Raw genomic sequence first — 22,432 nt, forward strand, 5'->3', positions numbered from 1 at the left:
TCTCTATCATCATCATTGATGTTTCTCTCTCTCTCTCTCCCTCTCCCTTCCTCTCTGAAATAAAAAAAATGAAAAAATATATATGTAGCCTACTCCAGCAAAGCAATAAACCCCACAATTCTTTTCAGCTCTTCTTTTCAATAATGCTTAGGTCATGGTGCTTTGTGAGATTTAAAGGAGTCTGGGACAGGTCAGCAATTGCAGACTTTGCCGATTCTCACACACAACTCAATGAAATACATAAGCATGGAGTTTGAAGCATCTTTGGTCACCTCATGGTCACAAGGCTTAATTTTGCTAATGAGTACAAGTGTATGTTATTTTAGGTAATATCTTTCCTAATAAATGCATGGAATTTTTTCATCCTTAAGAATATATACATGTATGTCTTTCAATTTATCTATTTAGGCATAATTGATATGCAATGTTATATTAGTTTCAACTGTGCAACATAGTGATTTGGCACTTCTATAGATTGCAAAGTGGTCACCACAATGTCTACTTACCATGTCACCTCACAAAATTAATACAATATTATTGACTATATTCCCCATTCCATACATTACATCCTCATGACTTAATTATTTTATAACTGAAAATGTGTACTTATTAATCCTTAAGATCTTATGATTTAATCACTCATTTCACTCCCCTAACCCCTTTCCTCTCTGGCATTCACTAATCTGTTCTGTGTATCTATTAATCTGGGTTTTGTTTTTGTTTGTTTTGTGTTGTAGATTCCACATATAAGTGAAATCTTGTGGTATTCATCTTTCTGTGTTTGGCTTATTTTACTTAGTTCAGTACCCTCAAGGCCCATCCATGTTGTCACAGAAGGAAAGATAATTTTTTTTTACTTTACTGTAGTTTCAGCAATACTTTTTCTTTAATTATGATGAATCATGTATTGGTGAGAGCTTCTAAAGATTCATTAATCTATTAAATAGTTTATGAGCAACTATTATGTGACAGGCATTCTTCTATCTAGACACTGAGGATGCAAAGGTAAAGAAGTTTTTTTAAAACTGGCTTTGTGGGGCTTATATTCTAGGCACAATTTAATTTTCTCTGACAGTACATCCTGTTGATCAACCAATGAATGGTTATTTATCAAATGCCTCACATATGTTGAATATTGGGCCAGGGCTAGGGGGGCAATTTGGACTTCAAAGAGTCTGCCTTATAATAGCAAATCCAGGGCTAATCTTAACACCTACAGAATAAATAGAGAATATTACAGTGGTGGATGATTGAGGGCTTAAAAGTGCAGCTTCTGTACAGACTATGAGTGTAGCTCTTCAGAAGAAAAATATGTGAGGGTAAGTCAATGGAGGACTTAGGGAAGACTGCAGATGAAACTGCTAGAGAAGTTTCTGCTTAAAGCAACCAGGAGGGGTTCCTTTTTCTCTTTCTTTTTTTTAAAAAATATATTTTTATTGATTTCAGAGAGGAAGGAAGAGGGAGAGATAGAAACATCAATGATGAGAGAGAATAACTGATTGGCTGCCTCATGCACACCCCACACTGGGGTTCGACCCTGCAACCCAGGTATGTGCCCTTGACTAGAATCGAACCCAGGACTCTTCAGTCTGAAGGCTGACGCTCTATCCACTGAGCCAAACCAGCGAGGACAGGTTCCTTTTTTTCATTGCCCTCCTCCTGCCTTAATTTTGTGTGGGATTCATTTAACATCAGTCTCTCCTGTATGTGGAAGTCATAGTGAAGCAGTTGCTTCTGCTAGACTTTCAGGCTCTTACCATAAATCATAGCAGGTTGCTAGGAAAGCACGGGCTGCAGGAGCTTTCTTCACAGCTGAATCTCCCCGTTAACTGCATGGACTGTTACATATGCAGGGGCTGTTAACTATTATAATTTCTGAGGATATTCTCATAATCTTTATACGTATTATTTGGTTCTCTCACCACAAAGAGTTCTAAAATAAATAGTACTTGGAATGTCTATGGCAGTGGTCGGCAAACTCATTAGTCAACAGAGCCAAATATCAACAGTACAACGATTGAAATTTCTTTTGAGAGCCAAATTTTTTAAACTTAAACTATATAGGTAGGTACATTGTTATTAACTTAATTAGGGTACTCCTAAGGCTTAGGAAGAGCCACACTCAAGGGGCCAAAGAGCCGCATGTGGCTCGCGAGGAGCAGTTTGCCGACCACTGGTCTATGGTATTTGTTTATCCTTTATGTGACAGGACAAGGGAAAACTATGAAGGATGTGGACATTGATTTGGGACCACACATTCAGGCATTCTTCAATGCAAAAATGGATTATTTTCCAAAAGATCATTTGTAAGTTATTGTTGGGAACACAGAAAACATTTTTCCAAAGAAACTAGGTTCCACAATGATTATGTTTTCTGGCAGGCTCACAACAGCCTGCTTAATAACTAATGTGGTTGACTTTAGAACTCTCAGAGACTAAGTAGCAGGTGTGATGCTATGTCTTCGGGAAAATGTGTTCTGCATTCCAATTTGGAACACTAGAAAATAAGTCCCGTTTTTTGAAGGGGTGGGGTGAGGGGCTTGAGGAGGACATCCCCAGGTCTGGCACACAGATGCTCCAGCAGCTGAAATATCACTCAAAACTGGCAGCCAGTATGGCTCCTGCAAAGGCTCTAGTGACAGGAGCACAGGAGGAGGGGGCGTGGGCAGGCCATATTGGCTGGCTGGCTGACAGGCAGCAGGGTCTAGGCCTCCCACTTCCTATGCTTGGCTTGGCAAGCATTATTGATAGGAGAGGTTTTCTCTTTCTCTTTCCTTTATGTCTGTTCTCTTTTTGGTAGATTATCCAAAGCCAGTTGTTCTCTCTCTTTCTCCTTAATCCTGTGACTGTCCCCACCAAGATGCTTGTATCATTTCTCATTCATTCTCCTCTTTCCTGAACACTTAATACTCAACTGAGGATGAATCTCTTGTGGAGAAAATGTTTTTCCCCTAAAGGACTGTAGCAAGGAAGGATGGAAGTAAAAGTGTGTGATATATTGATGTTAGTGATGCTGAGGAAGTGGATTTGGTGACTTCGCAATGAGGAGTGAGCAGTGAGGGATTACCCTCGGATCTTTGTTCCTGTCATAGGAGCTCTATGGAGCTGAACTGCCTGGTTCTGGATTCTATGAGGTCCAAGTAATCTAGAAGCCCATAATAGTTATGTAGTGATTATATATAAAGCCACAGAGACAAAAGAACATAGATGGTTAAACCTGCCTACAATAACAGTCCAAGTCCCACCAGGCAGTACCAGCAAGATTGAGCCAGGATTTATAATTAAGTCATTTTAAAATGACATTTTAAAAAAGTCAACTTATAAACAACAATTATGGTAGGCTGTGCTACCCCAGACTCCCTTTGCTTTGATTCTATATTATCCAACAAATTCCTAATTCGAATTTGGCTTTCCATATAGAATTCTCTATTGGGAGAGAGTGATCTGGTCATAAAATGGGAATGTTTAATATTCTTAATGTTCACTTTAAAGAAAAAATTAGTAAATTGGCATTTTGGTTTATGCATTGACCTTTTATGAACTTGGATGGTGTGAATCCATTCTCAAAAGTCTTGAGAACTGAAGATCAGATTCTGGACCTTGGGCACACAGGCAAGATGCTGCCTTTCAGAGTTCCTATTTAGATGATGGGCCAGCACATCTCTCACTCTCCACATGGGAAACAGAGCCACAGAAAAAGTGGTGTTGCTTTCCTAAATCCTCACAACTACTCAGCAGTGACAAACCTCAGATTGGAGTCAAGGTCTTCTGACCCTTGCACCAGTGCTATCTTCAGTTCATCGATGTTTTTACAACTATATGCACAAGGCAGATCTTGTTTCCTAAACTGCTGAAATGGAGAGAAAGGAAGGAAATAAGAGAGGAATAGAGAGCAGGGTTTGTGCTCTTAAGTTTGCTCCATATTAAATAGGAACAGTTATTTAAAACCAGGCAGGTACAAATGCCATCCATTGCATTCTAGTAAGTGGAATATCAGTGCCTAATTGAATCTAATTTCTGAGCTTAGAGCATTATTTGTTGCTGACTTTGTGACTACTTTTCATAGGGGCTATGTGGAAGCATCCCAGGTTGCATTCACAGAGCCAAGAGCAGTACCACCCAGTGAAATATGACTAAGCAGCTCAGATTTGCTTGCTCTGTTGCACTATGTAATGACATTTCCTCCAAAGTTCAGGGGTTAACAGAAGCAGCTTGTTCAGCTGTGAGAATTAGAAAATGTGATTCAAGATGGGCTAAGTTAATTTAAGATTTTATTCAGTAAGAACAATAAGAACAAGTGAGAGATGGAATGCTCCTAAAATATTTGGAATTTTTTTTAATGGGCCTGAAACATAAGCTCTGTCCATGTGGTTCCACTGAATCCCTTCCTTTTCGGTTGATTAGATTTAAAAATTGAGTGATGGAGCCTATTGTGATCACTTCAAACCCTAAATTAACTTTAAATGGAAGTCGATGGAGTAGGACTGAAGCCACATGACATTAGAGACATTACCCAGTTCTGAACTAGTATACAGTATGGTTTCTCTTAACAAAGATCTGGCGGGGGCTATGACTGCTAACTTAAATGTTTAGAGCATGATGCCAAGGAATGGTTTAGCTTGGTCCTGTAACCATGGGCTGGACCCCCACCCTACCAACACCTCACAAATATGGATGGTGGCTTACAAGATGTAACCCAATGAACAAATAAGAATAGATCACTGTAGCCCTTCCCCACTTCTGGCAAAAGGTAGCTGCTGGGTCAAGACCACCTTGAAATGAAAAGTATTGCACAGGAATTAGGGAAGACCCCTGTGGAAAAAGTCTTGTCATATGGGATATTTTCTCTTTGCCATGATTTGTTGAATTAGTCATGTTAGAGGTTGTAACAAACTTACTGCAGATGGTACAGATGCAGCAAAGGATTTTTTTGTATGTACAAACCCATGGATTCCTTTTTCATTTTTTTAAAATGGCTTATGAAAACATAAGTATACATGCAGTACTAAAATGTCTCTTATAACACTTTTTAGTGTATATTTATTGATTCCATCACTTTCTTTCTTTGTGACTTAAGTACTCTGAATATCAATTTACTCATTTATAAAATGGGAGAAATAATTGTACCCACAATACAGGCTTACTGAGAAAATCAAGTGCAATGATGAATATCTATCTATCTATCTATCTATCTATCTATCTATCTATCTATCTATCATCTATCTATCTATCTATCCATCCATCCATCCTCATCAAACATGGTGTCAGCACATAGCAAGTGCTCAGTAAATCAGTAAATTGTAGCTGTAAGATTAGTAAGGAAATGGAACAAGGGCTTGTGGAAGTTTTTCCTCATGTGTTTCCTTCTGTTTATCAGTTCAGGAAAAATGTCTAAAACAGCATACATGTTGAAAGTGAAAACTACTTCAAAAGGATCTATTTGTAAAGCATAAAAATATTAACTTCTGTGCAGTTTATACTGGCAGATCCCCAACAGCTCAGAATTAACACCTGCTGTTTAGTGGATAGAAAATAGGTTTTGCTGTCATTGTAGATGTTCAAAATGGAAAAATGTGGGGAAACATTGAAAAATTAAATGCTTTGTCTGATTTGAGCTGCTGATGTAGGATTGGACCTTAGACAGGCTATATATAAATACTTTTAAAAAATCTCCAATGAAGTTTAATCCATGTCTCTCCTATTGTTTACTGAGAGTAGAGTAAAAGTTTTGTTGTTGTTGCTGTTATACTTGAGCTTTGCCTCATCCCATTGCAGGAGTGGGACCTTGAAACCATCTAGTGATAGTATAAGAAGCAGTCGTTTCTTTCTTGTCTGCATTACAGTCATGGTAAATGGAAGGAGGGAATCTTGCTGTTCATTTGACCTTCACAGATCCAACTGGAACTAACCAGTTAATTTCTAGACCAAAATAGGTATAAAGAAAGTTAGTTTGATATCATACTAAACATGCTAGCAAATTTTACACAGTGTACCAGAAGAAGAGTATCATCACATACAGCATAAATATGCAAATATGCATTACCTTTTTATTGGAAACCTTTTTTATTTTTAAATATTTTTTATTGATATTAGAGAGGAAGGGAGAGGGAGAGAGAGATAGAAACATCAATAATGAGAGAGACTCATTGATCCACTGCAGCCTGCATGGCCTCTGATGGGGTTCAGGCCCACAACCCGAGCATGTGCCCTTGACTGGAATCGAACCTGGACCTTTCAGTCAACAGGCCAATGTTCTATCCACTTAGCCAAACTAGCTATGGCTAGAAACCTTTTTAAAAATCTTCACCTGAGGATACAGTTTTGTTGACTTTACAAAGAGAGTGGAAGGGAGAGAGAGAGGGAGAGAGAAACATTGATCAGTTGCCTCTCACTGCGTCTCAACTGGGGTTCAAACCTGCAACCTGGTATGTACTCTGACTGGGAATCGAACCCATAACCCTTCATTGCATGGCACGATGCTCCAATCAACAGAGCCACCTGGCCAGGGCTGCATTACCTTTTAACAAGTCCCAGAGTGCTTTGTAGTTTGGAAAAGGGATTGGTTTTCCATTTTATATATATAAATGATTGGGTTTAGTCCCAGGCAAAGGGCCTGTACTATAATCTACTTTTCCTTGTTCTTCTTACACTCCTCTCCACATTGGGGGGGGGGGGGTTCTCCCTTGCTTTTTCCCAGTTGGGCACCAGTGACCTTAGCTTTTCTCCACACCATCATCTCTAAACTTGGTCTTACGCTCCTCATTTCCAGTAAGGTATAAAAGACTGATAATTAAGTTGCTGTGTTCCCTCCAAATAATATTCCCATTTTAGCAGGGGACCAATCTCAAGTGCATTGAAGAAAGATCTGGGGTGGAATTTTTTTTTTTTTTTAATTTTTATTGCTTAAAGTATTACAAAGGGTATTACATATGTGTCCATTTTATCCCCCCGCCCTAGACAGTCCCCTAGCCTCCCCTATCCCCCAATGTCTTATGTCCACTGGTTATGCTTATATGCATGCATACAAGTCCTTTAGTTGATCTCTTACCCCCCTACCTCCTGCCCCGCAACCCTCCCCAGCCTTCCTGCTGCAGTTTGACAATCTGTTTGAGGCAGCTCTGCCTCTGTATCTATTATTGTTCAAAAGTTTATAATGGTCTCTATTATCCATGAATGAGTGAGATCATGTGGTATTTTTCCTTCATTGACTGGCTTATTTCACTTAGCATAATGCTCTCCAGTTCCATCCATGACGTTGCAAATGGTAAGAGTTCCTTCCTTTTTACAGCAGCATAGTATTCCATCGTGTAGATGTACCACAGTTTTCTAATCCATTCATCTACTGATGGGCACTTAGGCTGTTTCCAGATCTTAGCTATGGTGAATTGTGCTGCTATGAACATAGGGGTGCATATATCCTTTCTGATTGGTGTTTCTGGTTTCTTGGGATATATTCCTAGAAGTGGGATCACAGGGTCAAATGGGAGTTCCATTTTCAGTTTTTTAAGGAAACTCCATACTGTCTTCCATAGTGGCTGCACCAGTCTGCATTCCCACCAGCAGTGCACAAGTGTTCCTTTTTCTCCACATCCTCTCCAGCACTTGTCGTTTGTTGATTTGTTGATGATAGCCAGTCTGACAGGTGTGAGATGGTACCTCATTGTTGTTTTGATTTGCATCTCTCGGATGATTAGTGACTTTGAGCATGTTTTCATATGTCTCTTGGCTTTCTGAATGTCCTCTTTTGAAAGGTGTCTATTTAGGTCCTTTGCCCATTTTTTGACTGGATTGTTTATCTTCCTTTTGTTAAGTTGTATGAGTTCCCTATAAATTTTGGAGATTAGGCCCTTATCAGATATGACATTGGCAAATATGTTTTCCCACACAGTGGGTTTTCTCGTTGTTTTGTTGATGGTTTCTTTTGCTGTGCAGAAGCTTTTTATTTTGATGTAGTCCCATTTGTTCATTTTCTCTTTCGTTTCAAGTGCCCTAGGAGCTGTATCAGTGAAGAAATTGCTTCGGCATATGTCTGAGATTTTGTTGCCTTTGGATTCTTCTAGAATTTTTATGGTTTCCTGTCGTACATTTAAGTCCTTTATCCATTTTGAGTTTATTTTTGTGTATGGTGTAAGTTGGTGGTCTAGTTTCATTTTCTTGCATATATCTGTCCAATTTTCCCAACACCATTTATTGAAGAGACTATCTTGGCTCCATTGTATGTTCTTGCCTCCTTTGTCAAATATTAATTGAGCATATTGGTTCGGGCCGATTTCTGGGCTCTCTATTCTATTCCATTGATCTATATGCCTATTCTTGTGCCAGTACCAGGCAGTTTTGAGAACAGTGGCTTTGTAATACATCTTGATATCTGGTATTGAGATCCCACCTACTTTGGTCTTTTTCAGGATTGCTGCAGCTATTCGGGGTCTTTTTTTATTCCAGATGAATTTTTGGAGAGTTCGTTCTAGATCTCTGAAGTATGCCATTGGTATTTTAATGGGAAGTGCATTGAATTTATAGATTGCTTTGGGTAGTATGGACATTTTAATGATGTTGATTCTACCAATCCATGAACACGGTATGTTCTTCCATCTGTTTATGTCTTCCTCTATATCATTTTTCAACGTCCTGTAGTTTTCTGAGTAGAGGTCTTTTACCTCTTTAGTTAAGTTTATTCCTAGGTAGCTTAATTTTTTTGGTGCGATGGTAAACGGGATTGTTTTTATAATCTCTCTTTCTGAAAGTTCACTATTGGTGTATAGAAATGCCTCGGATTTCTTGGGGTTAATTTTGTATCCTGCTACATTGCCAAATTCATGTATTAAGTCCAGTAGCTTTTTGATGGAGTCTCTAGGGTTTTGTATGTATAATATCATGTCGTCTGCAAATAAGGACAGTTTTACTTCCTCTTTTCCAATTTGGATGCCTTTTATTTCTTCTTCTTGCCGAATTGCAATGGCTAACACTTCCAGTACTATGTTGAAGAGGAGTGGTGAGAGGGGGCATCCCTGTCTTGTTCCTGTTCTTAGGGGGAATGGTGTTAGTTTTTGTCCATTGAGTATGATGTTGGCTGTGGGCCTGTCATATATGGCTTTTATTATGTTGAGGTATGATCCTTCTACTCCCACCTTGCTGAGAGCTTTTATCAAAAATGGGTGTTGAATTTTGTCAAATGCTTTTTCTGCATCAATTGATATGACCATGTGGTTTTTTTCTTTCAATTTGTTTATGTGATGTATCACGTTTATTGATTTGCGGATATTGTACCATCCTTGCATCCCTGGGATAAATCCTACTTGGTCATGGTGTATGATTTTTCTGATGTACTGCTGGATCCGATTTGCTAAGATTTTGTTGAGGATTTTGGCATCTATGTTCATGAGGGATATTGGCCTGTAATTCTCTTTCATTGTGTTGTCTTTACCTGGTTTTGGTATTAGGGTGATGCTGGCTTCATAGAATGAGCTTGGAAGTGTTCCTTCCTCTTGAATTTTTTGTAGTAGTCTGAGGAGGATAGGTTTCAGTTCTTCCTTGAATGTTTGGTAAAACTCCCCTGTGAAGCCGTCTGGTCCTGGGCTTTTGTTTGCTGGAAGCTTTTTGATGACTGCTTCAATTTCTTCCATAGTTATTGGCCTGTTGAGATTTTTAGATTCTTCCTGATTGAGTTTTGGAATGTTGTATTTTTCTAGGAATTTGTCCATTTCCTCCAGGTTGTCTAGTTTGTTGGAGTAGAGCTGTCCATAGTATTTTTTAACAATCATTTGTATTTCTGTGGGGTCTGTTGTTATTTCGCCTCTATCGTTTCTGATTTTGTTTATTTGGGTCCTCTCTCTTTGCTTCTTGGTGAGTCTGGCTAGAGGTTTGTCAATCTTGTTTATCCTTTCAAAGAACCAGCTCTTGGTTTCATTGATTTTCTGTATTGTTTTTTTGGTCTCTATGTCATTTATTTCTGCTCTAATCTTTATTATCTCCTTCCTTCTGCTCACTCTGGGGTTTTCTTGTTGCTCTCTTTCTAATTCTTTGAGTTGTAGAGTTAGATGATTTACTACCATTTTTTCTTGTTTGTTGAGATAGGCCTGTAGAGCTATAAACTTCCCTCTCAGGACTGCTTTCATTGTGTCCCATAGGTTTTGGATTGTTGTGTTTTCATTGTCATTAGTTTCCAGGATGTTTCGAATTTCTTCTTTGATTTCATTGGTAACCCAATCAATATTTAATAGCATGCTATTCAGCTTCCAGGTGTTTGAGTATTTTGGGTTGTTTTTATTGTAGTTTATTTCTAATATTATGCCATCGTGGTCTGCGAAGATGCTTTTTATGATTTCAATCTTCTTGAATTTGGGGATACTTTGCTTGTGACCCAATATATGGTCTATTTTTGAATATGTCCTATGAGCATTTGAGTAGAATGTATATTCCCTGGCTTTCGGGTGAAGTGTTCTGAAGATGTCTATTAAGTCCATCTGGTCTAGTGAGTCATTTAGGATTGCTGTATCTTTGCTGATTATTTGTCTAGAAGACTTATCCAGTGCTGTCAGTGGTGTATTAAAGTCCCCTACAATGATTGTATTGTTGTCGATCTCTCCTTTGATATCCTCCAGGAGTTTTTTTATGAATTTGGGTGCTCCTGCATTGGGTGCATATATGTTTACCAGGGTTATATCTTCTTGTTGTATTGATCCCTTTAGTATTATGAAGTGGCCTTCCTTATCTCTTGTTATGGCCTTCACTTTGAGGTCTATTTTGTCCGATATAAGTATTGCTACCCCAGCTTTCTTTTCCTTTCCATTTGCCTGAAAGATATTTTTCCATCCTTTCACTTTCAGTCTGTGTGAGTCCCTTCTAATGAGGTGGGTTTCTTGTAGACAGCAGATGTATGGGTCATGTTTTTTTATCCATTCAGCCACTCAATGTCTTTTGTTTGGAGCATTTAGTCCGTTTACGTTTAAAGTTATTATTGAAAGGTACTTGTTTGTAGGCATTTCTGTTTTTGTGTGGCTGTTTTCTTTCTGAGCTTTTTATTTCTTATTTTTATACCAGTCCCTTTAGCATTCCTTGCATTGCTGGCTTGGTGGTGATAAACTCCCTTAGCCTTTTTTTGTCTGTGAAGCTTCTTATTTCCCCTTCAAGTTTGAATGATAGCCTTGCTGGATAGAGTATTCTTGGATTCAGTCCTTTGCTTTGCATCACTTTGTAAATTTCCGTCCATTCTTTTCTGGCCTGATGTGTTTCTGTTGAGAAATCATTTGACAATCTAATGGGAGATCCCTTGTATGTAACTTTCCGTCTCTCTCTTGCAGCCTGTAAGATTCTCTCTTTGTCCTGAACATTTGCCATGGTAATTATGATGTGTCTTGGTGTGGGTCTTTTTGGGTTCACCTTGTTTGGGACTCTCTGGGCTTGTGTGACTTTTTTCTTCCCCACCTCAGGGAAGTTTTCTGATATTATTTCTTCTAATAGGTTTTCTAATCCTTGTTCATCCTTCTGTTGTTCTGGTACCCCTATTATTCGTATGTTGTTTCGTTTCATGTTGTCCCAAAGCTCCCTTAGGCTCTCCTCCTGTCTTTTCATTTTTTTCTCCAATTGCAGTACGTTTTGGGTGTGTTTTGCTTCCTTGTCTTCTAAATCACTAATTCGGTCCTCCGCTTCTCCTAGTCTACTGTTGATACTTTCAATGGAGTTTTTCATTGCAGCTATATCACTCTTCATTTCTTCTTGGGTCTTACTTAAGTTGTTGATTTTTTCATCTGTTTCTTCTAGCTTCTTGGAGAGGTTGTCGATTTTTTCCTCCATCCGGTTTATGCACTCTAGGACCCTTATTCTGAATTCTTTTTCTGTCATGTTGCATGCCTCTGTATTACTTAGCTGCTTTTCTGGAGAGTCCTCCTTCTCTTTCCTTTGGGGGTTTCTTTGTCTACCCATGTTTGATCTCGCTGACATATCTAGACGTTGAGTCGTTCAGTGGCTGCTCCCTTGGTGGCAGTGACTCCTTGGTCTGTGGTTGCTCTTCGGGCGGTTGCGGTAGCAGCTGCTCTTCAGTTGGCAGCAGCTCCTCTGGTGGGTGCTGTTCACAGCTGTGGTGGCTCTTCTGGCTGGTGGGGCAAGGTTTCACGTACAGCTGCTGTTCCTCAGCAGAGGGTGTGGTGCTCAGGAGGTTGCTGTTGCTTGGATCTGCTGCGTTGATTTAAAGGCACAAAATACATCACAACAAGGCACCACGTACCAGGCACTATACACAACTATATTCACGATATGAATAACCCCAAATAAAGGTGACCACCTGAATTAAGAGAATTAGGGGATAAGGAAGAAGGAAGAGAAAAAGAGAAAAGAGAAAAAAGAAAAGAAAATTAGGGACCAAAAAAAGGAGTGCAAAAATGAAATTGGGAAAAAGGAGGGGGGAAAATAAAAGCGAGAAAAGAAAAGAAAAGAAAAAAAAAGAGTGAAAAGAGAGAATGAAGTGGAAGAGGGGAAGAGACTTTTTTACATGAGGAGAATACTCCTATAGAACAGCCATTAATCCCAACAAATTCCAGCAACAGCTCCCTGGAGATGAATGCAAACTAGAAACAACCAATAATATAACGATGAAAATAGAATGGAGAACACTAATCCCAAAATAAAATAAAGAGAAAATAAAATGGCACTTTAAAAAAAAAATGGTAAAATGGTAGCAGTAATAATACTGGTTAAAAATAAGAAGGTAGTAATTAAAAGGGTAAAATCAGGTGATGGAAAAAAGAAGAAAAAAAAAAAGAAAAAAAAGAAGAAGAAAAGAAAAAAAAGAAAAAAAAAGAGAAAAAAAATTGGTTTCTTAGTTAAAAGGTGAAAAAAGAAAAAAAAAATATTGCAGTAGTGAAGGTCCTTCGGTTCTTCTATTCTTCAGTGTGGCTCGCCTTAGACCTGCCAGGTATTCAGGAGAGTGTTGAGTTTCCCTGCGATACACTGTTCCTCTGTGTTATAAACCACAGTCCTTATTTTAAAGCAAGCCGCATTTGTTTCCCAGACTGCCTTATTTTGTGTTTAGCAAAGAGTCAGTTTGTGGGTCAGCCTCTGGGTGGCAGTGTTCTGGGGTTGGCCTCTGAGGCTATAGGGCCTCTCTGTCCAGTGGAAGTTCACTGCCCAGAGCTGGCTGCGTAAGAGTTATCAGTGCTGTGTTGATGCTGGGATTGAAAATCCCTCTATAGGCCAGACCCTGTTAACTCCCAGGGAACTGATCAGGTTATTTTAATCCTTGATCTCCTACAGGGTGGAATCTGGGTGTGGCTGTGTTCCTTGCCTGGGGGTTGGGGGAGGAGTCTCACTCTCCGGAAAGAATGGCTGCCTCAGCCTTGGGCTCAGGGGTGTCTCAGCACTCAATTCGCTGCCACCTCTTCCTGTCCCCCTTCTCTCCTCAGTCTCTCCCCAGATTCCACTCCTCCGCACACTATCCCTCTCTTCAGCACAGGTGAGTGTCTGTATCCAAAATGTCCCATGAACAGGATTCAGTGAAAACAAACAAACAAACGCCGGCCGGACAACAAACGCTTCCCCGGAAACGGGGAAGGCTTGGTTTCTGTAGGCTTCTTCTCTTACCGGGACTGCATGGTCTGGTCAGCTCTTCAGGCTGCCCCCTTTAGGCTCAGTCCTCTGTGATCACAGACCCAGCTCTCAATTCCCCCGGCGGCGCCAGGAATCCCGAGGTTCTCCTTTCCCCCGTCAGGGGCTCTGCCTGTCCCAAGGGACGCGGCTGTCTGCCACGCGGTCTCCCTCCGACTCTCTGGGCTCAGAGGTGTGGCAAACTTTCCTGCCCAAATCCCTGGTTTTTTTACCTTTCCAGGGGAGTTCTGCTCTTCCCGGCTGCAAACCGTCTTGCCAGCTGAGGAATTTCGCCAATTCGGGGTGGATGTTACTAGTTTCAGCTGCTCACTCCATTTGCTCAGGGACACGACCTGGGACGCGTCTGCCTATACCGCCGCCATCTTCCCCAATCCCTGAACAATGATCCTGGGGTGGAATTTTCAATAGCATTCAATTTGAGGCTTGGACGGGTGTGGTACAGTGGGGAGTGTTCGTAGTTATATATAATCTTCCAACTGCTCTGGAATCATAACCCTTAGGCATTGCCTTTTCTACTAGTCCCTAGAGACCTCTTCTAACTTCTTCTGTGTAGTTCCTAGTGCTACAGAATAAGCTTGCAGTGAGAAGAGTGTCTGTGGGTAAACTCTAGTTTTCTAAAAAGGAAACTGTACATAGCCCAGGCAACTTACCTCAAGCAGACACAATGACTTTTGTTGATGCATGTTTTATTTTTCCATCAATTTATTTATTTTCCCATTTAGTCAAGTACCCGTACAAGTGAATAATGCCAGTGTTGCTACATATGGGCAGTCAATTAACCTAGATAAGGAGCAACATAAAGGGAAGAAGTTTTTTTTAAAAAATATATATATTTTTATTGATTTCAGAGAAGACGGGAGAGAGAGAGAGAAACATCAATGATGAGAGAGAATCATTGATTGGCTGCCTCCTGCACGCCCTCTATTGGGGATTGAGTTCGCAATCCAGGCATGTGCCCTTGACTGGAATCAAATCCGGGACCCTTCAGTCTGCAGGCCAGCGCTCTATCCACTGAGCAAAACCAGCTAGGGCAGGAAGAAGGTTTTTATCACACCATTTGCTTTCATGCCTTATTCTTCGAATATTTAATTCTCTTTATTATTTTAGACTCTACCCATGTCCACCCAACCTACCCAACAAATGTATCCATATATACATACACACATATTCACGTTCCTATGAGGAATTATGAACTAAAAACAAATGACTTTTTTTTGCTTTGTTACTATTTTGGCATACATGTCATTTTTTTTTCTTTCTTTTTTTTTATTGCTTAAAGTATTACAAAGGGTATTACATATGTGTCCATTTTATCCCCCCGCCCTAGACAGTCCCCTAGCCTCCCCTATCCCCCAATGTCTTATGTCCACTGGTTATGGCATACATGTCATTATATGTATGGGAGAGTCAGTAAGTCTGGAATCCCTTGGGATACTAGATACTCTTACCAGCATCTATTGGAACTTCTTCACCCAAGCTTTGACAAACTAAAACAGCATGCCTATCAATTTATTCCTGGAAAACTTTGAAATATATAGTAGCACTCAGAAATATATTTGGATTGTAATATCATTTAACTATTTAGTAATATTGGCATTAGCTCTTTACTAAAAGTATATTAATGCCTCACTTTTTCTTAAATATATTTTTATTGATTTCAGAGAGGAAGGGATAGGGAGAGAGAGAAATAGAAACATCAGTAATGAGAGAGACTCATTCATTGGCTGCCTCCTGCACTCCCCCTACTGGGGATCAAGCCCACAATCCAGGCATGTGCCCTTGACCAGAATTGAACCTGGGACCCTTCACGTGGCTGACGCTCTATCCACTGAGCAAATGAATAATAGAGCTATGAATTCCAGAGTAGGCAGGCTGCTATAAAAACATATTTGCATATATTATCTACATGAATGCCCCTTCACTTGAAAAAAAAGATTCCATATATTTTCATTCTATAGATGATTTTAGATTTTCAATAATATATACACAAAGAAGATAAAATGTTGTCTAGATATGGCTGCTAGAAAACAGGCAGATTTGAAATGGAGCAAATGGCTCTACCTAATGGGAAGATAGATCCTTCAAAATATTAGGTCCAAAAATGTCCCATATGAAAAGGTACATTCTATTCTCATCACCACATTTGGGGTGGGGTGGGGGTGCAAACTCAGACATCTTGGAACAAAATGTTTTTAGTAGGTGCATTTCCATCCATAAAGTGGGCATCTGGTTACCTACAGATGTACATATCTAGATCATTGACTGGGAGATTAATAGATTGTGCCTGTACTTGAGAGTACTTCTAGTTTCAAATACACATATGTGAGACTAAAAGAAGTTTCAATACATTTTAATACATTGAATACATTTTAAAATTAGTAAATTTCTTTAAAACAACAACTGACTAGTATCTTCACTAGGAACAGTGGCATATCAGAATGACAGTTGAAAATGACAAAGTGGAATATTCTATTTATTTAATCTTGTGTTGCTGACAGTTTAGTAGTATCTATCAGAAAAGCCAGAAGTCATATCTGGGAAAGTCATTTAAGGCCAGGAAGAATCTAGAAGTTCAGGCAGGCAGAGGTTCAAATTCATGAAGATGAGCTGAGGGGGGTCAAGGTTAAGCAGCAAAAATCAGAAACAGGGGCTGGAAGAAAAATGCCTATCTGGTGCAACGTTTGGGCAATGTGGAGTTGGGATCACAGACTTTGGGATCCAGTGAGTGGCAGTGGGGAGGACAGAGAGCAGAGAGAAAAGCACACCTGACAGTGCCCCTACTGAGTACAATGAATAAACTTTACAAATGAAAAAGTGTCAAAAAGGCTCCACCCCCTTTTTTGTCTACTCCTACGGACATTGTGTAGGTGATGGGCATTAACTGTAACCCATGCATACAACTTTCCTGTAACTGGGCTAAGAGTATTACTATGTTCAGATTAGAAGAGTGGTTCTGAGTATGCACTGTGCATTTCCTGGTGGGCCCTGAGTTCTCATCTAGGCTCTCATTTCCCATTTGCTCTAACTCCCTGATGGCCTGCCACATGTCATTAGGCGACTCAGCTGCTGCTTTCATTTCTCCAAAAGGTATACAGAGGTTTGGGTGTTGGGTTTTAATTTTTTTTCTTCTTAGAGCTAAAGGAAATGGTCTTTTGATAGTTGGGTTTGTTGAGTTGAATACTTAACGGTGTCTTACAGTTTCAATTTCCTTTCTCATAGGTATTTAATCCTGATGACCTTTATTCAGGAGTCAATTTCTCCAAGGTTCTGAGCACTCTTTTAGCTGTTAACAAAGCAACAGAAGGTAAGTAGGAATTGTGATTTATGAGTTCTGGTTGACATGTTTGGATTCACATGTTTCTGAATACCCAAGGAGCCAACTATGGCCAGGACTGTTTGATTGGTGCAAAGTTCTCCCCTTCCACCAAATAAACTTCAATGGGTGTCAAATGCTTTAATTTTTTGTGGTTTTAGGATTTATTATTTATTTTTTATTGGGGTGACACTGGTTGCAAAAGTTATATAGGTTTCAGGTGCACAATTCCACAACCCATCGTCTGTATGCTGTATTGTGTTCACAAACCAAAGTCAAGTCTCCTTCCATCAGCATTTATTAGTATCCCCATAGTCCATCCTCCAGCTCCTCCCCCCCACAATCACTGCTGTTTGTCTATGAGTTCTTTCTCTTTTTTTTTATTTTTTGTTCAATTCCTCCACTCCCTCAACCCCAATAGCTGCCAGCCTAATTTCTATCTGAGTCTGTCTATTTTGCTTGTTAGTTCATTTTATTCATTAAATTCCACACATGAGTGAAATCATATGGTACTTGTCTTTCTCTGACTGGCTAATTTCACTTATCATAATGCTCTCCAGGTCCATGATGGTTTAGAATTTAAACATACCTATCACAGATGGCATTCTAATGACAAGAATCAAGAAACTATTTCATTCAAAGCTATTGAATAGGCAACTGAGTGTAACAAGACAGAAAAAAAAAACAAGTTACTTTTTTCATAAAGTTTACAAGACTATAGTTGTTACTTCCCTCTCTCCACTAGAGACATTTTTTCTCATTGTTTTTTGTATGTCTTTGTCCATGTAAAGGAACCCCTCAGGAATCTTGCACTGGAAATGAAACCTCAGATTCATAGTGAGTGAAAGAGTATCTTTTATATAGATGTTAATACCCACCACATTAGAGGTATTTGATGATTACCTCAGAGCAGCAACTTTCAATCTTTTTCATCTCATGACACATATAAACTAACTACTAAAATTCTGTGGCACACCAAAAATATATTTTTGCCGATCTGACAAAAAATAGGTGTAATTAAAAAAATAGGTGTAATTTTTATTGATTTACAAAAAAATAGTAATTACATACCCTTTTTGTTCCAAAGTGACTTTTAAAAAATCAGGTGCATATATTTGTATATAAGGATTTCTGATACCAAGAATTAACCAATCAGATGCAACCTTATTATGCAATGTGACCAATAAGATGCAACTTTATTATATGACCTATGTATTTATGGTTCAAGACAGCATTCACACTGGATGACTATTGTGTTGGCTGTTGTCAGTTTTTCATTTGATAATCTAAGGGAAAAGATGTCAATACCCCTGACTAAATAGTCAGGTATTGCATGTCTTAAAAATTCTTGCAGCACACCGGTTGAAAATCACTGCCTTAGAGTATAATTTCACACCTTATGTGATATAGTGTCTTACCTTCAAATGGGCAGTAATAATCATAAAGTGCTTTGAGCCCTTACCATGGATCTAGCTGTCCTACAAGCCTTAGGTAGTCTCATTCTATCTTTGAAACAACCCTGTGAGTAGGTATTATGATTAGGCTCATATTATAGATAAGAAAAGTCAGGCCTACACTTGCCCATCTAGAAAGTATGTGGCAGAACTGGGATTCAAACCCACATCTGACTGACTCCAGAGCACTTATGCCCAAACACGAGTCCTGGTGCTCCAGTTATTGGAGAGTCAACAGAGTGTGTGTCCAGCACTGCCAGATACTACAAAGTAAGTGTAAGATATGGTCCCTGCCTTTGAGAAAATTGCCATCTATTTAGAGAGATTCAGCTTACCCACGTGAAACAATTAGAGAAGAAGAGCAGACAATATAATCAAGTGCCAAATAGGATGGAGCATCTAGGAAGCTATCAAGTAATTATAGTTTTAGTCAAAAGAGCTGTATATGATAGCAATAAATGTAAAAATACTTCTCCAAAGTTGTTCTTTTGCTATTTGGAAAAAAATACTTTTGTGCTTATTGCAAGGCGTAGAGCAGAAAGTACAGCTAATTCAAGTAACTATATTTAACACACATGACAACTCTCGAGTTCTGGGCAGGGAGAACCGTATAATTCTAACATATGCCATGAAAATTATATGTTCCTTTGCCAAACTCTTCTAGCAAGTTTTATAGTCTCTTCCTTCACCACAGATATTTATAAAATACAAGGAGGTGAAAGTTAAAACCCACAGTATCAAGAAAACTACTTGGATACTGAGCTTGTCGCCTAGGGAATGTTTGGGCTTTATACTTTTGCAGTTTATATCTTTTAAAAATAAATGGAGAGAAAAAGAACCTTCATTTGAGTTTGTCACGAAGCCAGCTCCTCTCTTTAGTACACTATCAACATACTGAAAACATCTAGCTCAGCGCTGGTGGGATCAAATTTCATAAGGTCTCAAGGAAGGGAAGACTCTTGAGTTTGATTAAAAAAATTATTCCAGTGTTAAGATTGCATCTTTCCCAGACACACTCACTCATTCTTGTTCTCCCCTCCCCCCACCAGGCAAAGGGAGATTTTACATTATATATGCCACACATATTGTTACATGTGAGGAAGAAAAGAAGCACTCAGTTATAGGCCAGAAAACAAAGATAGAAATTTGAAATATTTCAAAGTAATAAGAGCCACAAACAGCTGTTTGGTAACCAATATAGTTCTGCCTGGGATAACAGGGCATACTGTTGCAATTGGCTCAGGAGGGAAGAGCTGTAGGGAAATGGGTTAAGAGAAAATGTGGCTCTGTCGCTGTTTTTCATTCTACTGGAGAGCAATGGCCAGTAAGGTTAAGAAAAAGAAGTTGGCCACCAAAAAGGGAGGGGGAATGAAATACACTTGGCACATTCATAATGGTGATAGTTAGAATTATAGCCAGGTTGCCTTTGATAGTGTCCCATGAAAAATGTTATGTTGTAGATGTTTTTCTGACATGAGTGGTTCCCTTTACCATGCCTTTTCCTCTTTTCACAGATCAGCTATCAGAAAGACCATGTGGACGTTCCTCTTCTCTTAGTGCTGCTAATAGTTCTCAGACAAACCCACAGGGAGCAGTTTCTAGCACAGCTCCAAGGCTGCAAAGGCAGTCAAAGGCAGTGGTAAGTATTGCTCCCAATCCCCCCTGCCTGTTTTAAAATCCATGAAATTTGATCGATAACTCGGTTGAATTTTCATATATAGTAAGATAGCCATCCTGTTTGTTTGGGGAGTCTGGAGAAAACTAATTTTAAACCTAACACAAATTCAGGCTGGCCCCTGGAACAAATCAAAGGTATGTGGGGCACAGAGTCAGAAAATTGAGGTTAAAGCTCCCAAATTCTCTCTTCCTAAAATTGAGCAAGTTGTTTAACTGAGAATACTATGTATATATGTCATTATGACTACTTCCTGATGGCAGATTGCTGTTATTTCCCCCATCACTCAGTTTATTAGGAGAACTAAATAGTGCCTGGCACATAGTAGGCAATCAATATTACTTGCAATTGTCATTTTATTTTTCTCTTTGTACTTAAATTGGGCTTATAATGAGCTCCTATATTGGGATAGCCCAGTTATCTTTGCATTTAGTCTTAACAGGAGCTTTTGTTTAGGAAGGAACACCCCATCTTCTGCCCTTTTGAGACATTATTTCTTGTCAAAGCCACCCACTTGCTTTAAGCTATCAAGAGCTATTACTTCCAAAACACTTTAATTACTTCCAAAGCACTTAACCTTTGGAGATCACAGACTCTTTGAGAAGCTCATGAATACTATGGTTCTATATTCCTTGGACCATCTCAAACTGTGTGCAAAATCTTCTGTGTGTGAACTTAGGGGGATATGTGTTTTGGGAAAAGTTCAATTGTACTCATCAGTTTCTCAAAGGGGCTTGTGATAAGTTAAGAACTACTGACTTAAGTAACTATGGGGTATTTAATCTATGCCTATGACTAAGTCTTAGCCAATTTAAGATATTCTAAGTAATTGGGATGTGGAAGACACATGTTATTAGAGTAGGTTAGTACCTAATCTTGGTCATATAATTACATAAAATAGGTCTATGTGTTGGGTAGAGGCAGGATAGAATAGTATACCACTGTCCTTTGTTTCCTGGATCATTTAAAATAAGTATCTTTAGATCAGCGGTTCTCAACCTGTGGGTCACGACCCTTTTGGGGGTCGAATGACCCTTTCACAGGGGTCGCCTAAGACCATCGGAAAATACATATATAATTCCATATTGTTTTTGTGATTAATCACTATGCTTTAATTATGCTCAATTTGTAACAATGAAATTGGGGGTCACCACAACATGAGGAACTGTATTAAAGGGTTGTGGCATTAGGAAGGTTGAGAACCACTGGTTTAGATAATTGATAGGGGGAGAGGGAAATGAAAGCTATGACTCCCTCCAAAATACACAGTCTCACAAATACAAAAGTTTGCATACAGTTTTGAGGGGTTTATTAATTCCCACTGAGACCTATCCATGTTAGGCCAACTCCTAAGTTAAAAACACAAGACTGAGATGGCCCTGGGTTTATCCTAGGTTACCCCACTCAGTTTGATTAAGTTCATATAATTTTTGCCCCTGCCTCTTTTAGATGAGTGCTTCATCTGGTGTGGTTTTTGTTTCTCTAGGAGATGACTGAAAATGGAAGTCACCAGTTGATAGTAAAGGCAAGATTCAACTTTAAGCAGACTAATGAAGATGAACTGTCAGTCTGTAAAGGGGACATCATTTACGTCACTAGAGTTGAAGAAGGAGGCTGGTGGGAAGGCACATTAAATGGGAGAACAGGCTGGTTCCCTAGTAATTATGTCCGAGAAATTAAATCCAGTGGTAAGTGAATCTTTTACAAGCCTTGAATGTGACTCTTGAACTTTTTTGGCATTCTACTGAAAATAATTGTAGTTTTAATTGGTTAACAGAAACTGTAATTGTATGTATATGTCAAAAATAAAACTAGAACAGAACTGGGAAAAATCTGTGATTAGATATTTTGAAATGAAGTTGTATTTATATTACAGCAAGGCAGCAAAAAAAAAAAAAAAAAAAAAAAAAACTAAAAAAAGCAAAAGAATTCAAAGCTAAGACAACTGTTTCACCTTAACTATGAACCCTCTGTCTTCTAATTCTAGCCCATGTAACATAGTACATAGTCCTTCCTGCTACTCTAAGAATCACCATGGCAGAATATAATAATAAGAGAGCCCATGTGTTAACTTCCTTTTTTTAGCCCTAAGTTCTTTAAGCAGACCTAAGTCTAAATGCTTCAAAGATGTGTTTGAGAAATAATGATGGATTGCAGGAAGCTGTCTGGCCACTCTGATTCTGGATAAAATTGCCCTTAACTCATTGCATACTGATAACTGATTACATTTTTCTTTTTCCTTTTTTTAAAAAATATGTATTTTTATTGATTTCAGAGAGGAAGGAAGAGGGAGAGATAGAAACAGCAATGATGAGAGAGAATCATTGATCCGCTGCCTCCTGCATGCCCCCTACTGGGCATTGAGCCAGCAACCCAGACATGTGCCCTTTA

The 22,432-nt window shown here is 39.1% G+C and overlaps 1 protein-coding gene across 4 annotated transcripts in view; it reads left to right on the forward strand.

Annotated features, from left to right (window-relative positions):
* The window catches only part of ARHGEF6 (Rac/Cdc42 guanine nucleotide exchange factor 6), a 142,875-nt gene that overhangs the window by 28,790 nt on the left and 91,653 nt on the right, over positions 1-22,432 (forward strand). For all 4 annotated transcript variants that reach the window (XM_036304946.1, XM_036304947.1, XM_036304949.1 and 1 more), the window contains 3 exons: positions 16,819-16,903; positions 19,881-20,005; positions 21,528-21,729. In XM_036304946.1, the coding sequence (XP_036160839.1) occupies positions 16,819-16,903; positions 19,881-20,005; positions 21,528-21,729 (412 nt within the window). The remainder of the gene's footprint in view (positions 1-16,818; positions 16,904-19,880; positions 20,006-21,527; positions 21,730-22,432) is intronic.

Source organism: Myotis myotis, unplaced genomic scaffold, assembly GCF_014108235.1.
Source record: "Myotis myotis isolate mMyoMyo1 unplaced genomic scaffold, mMyoMyo1.p scaffold_m19_p_4, whole genome shotgun sequence".
NCBI classification, from domain to species: domain Eukaryota; kingdom Metazoa; phylum Chordata; class Mammalia; order Chiroptera; family Vespertilionidae; genus Myotis; species Myotis myotis.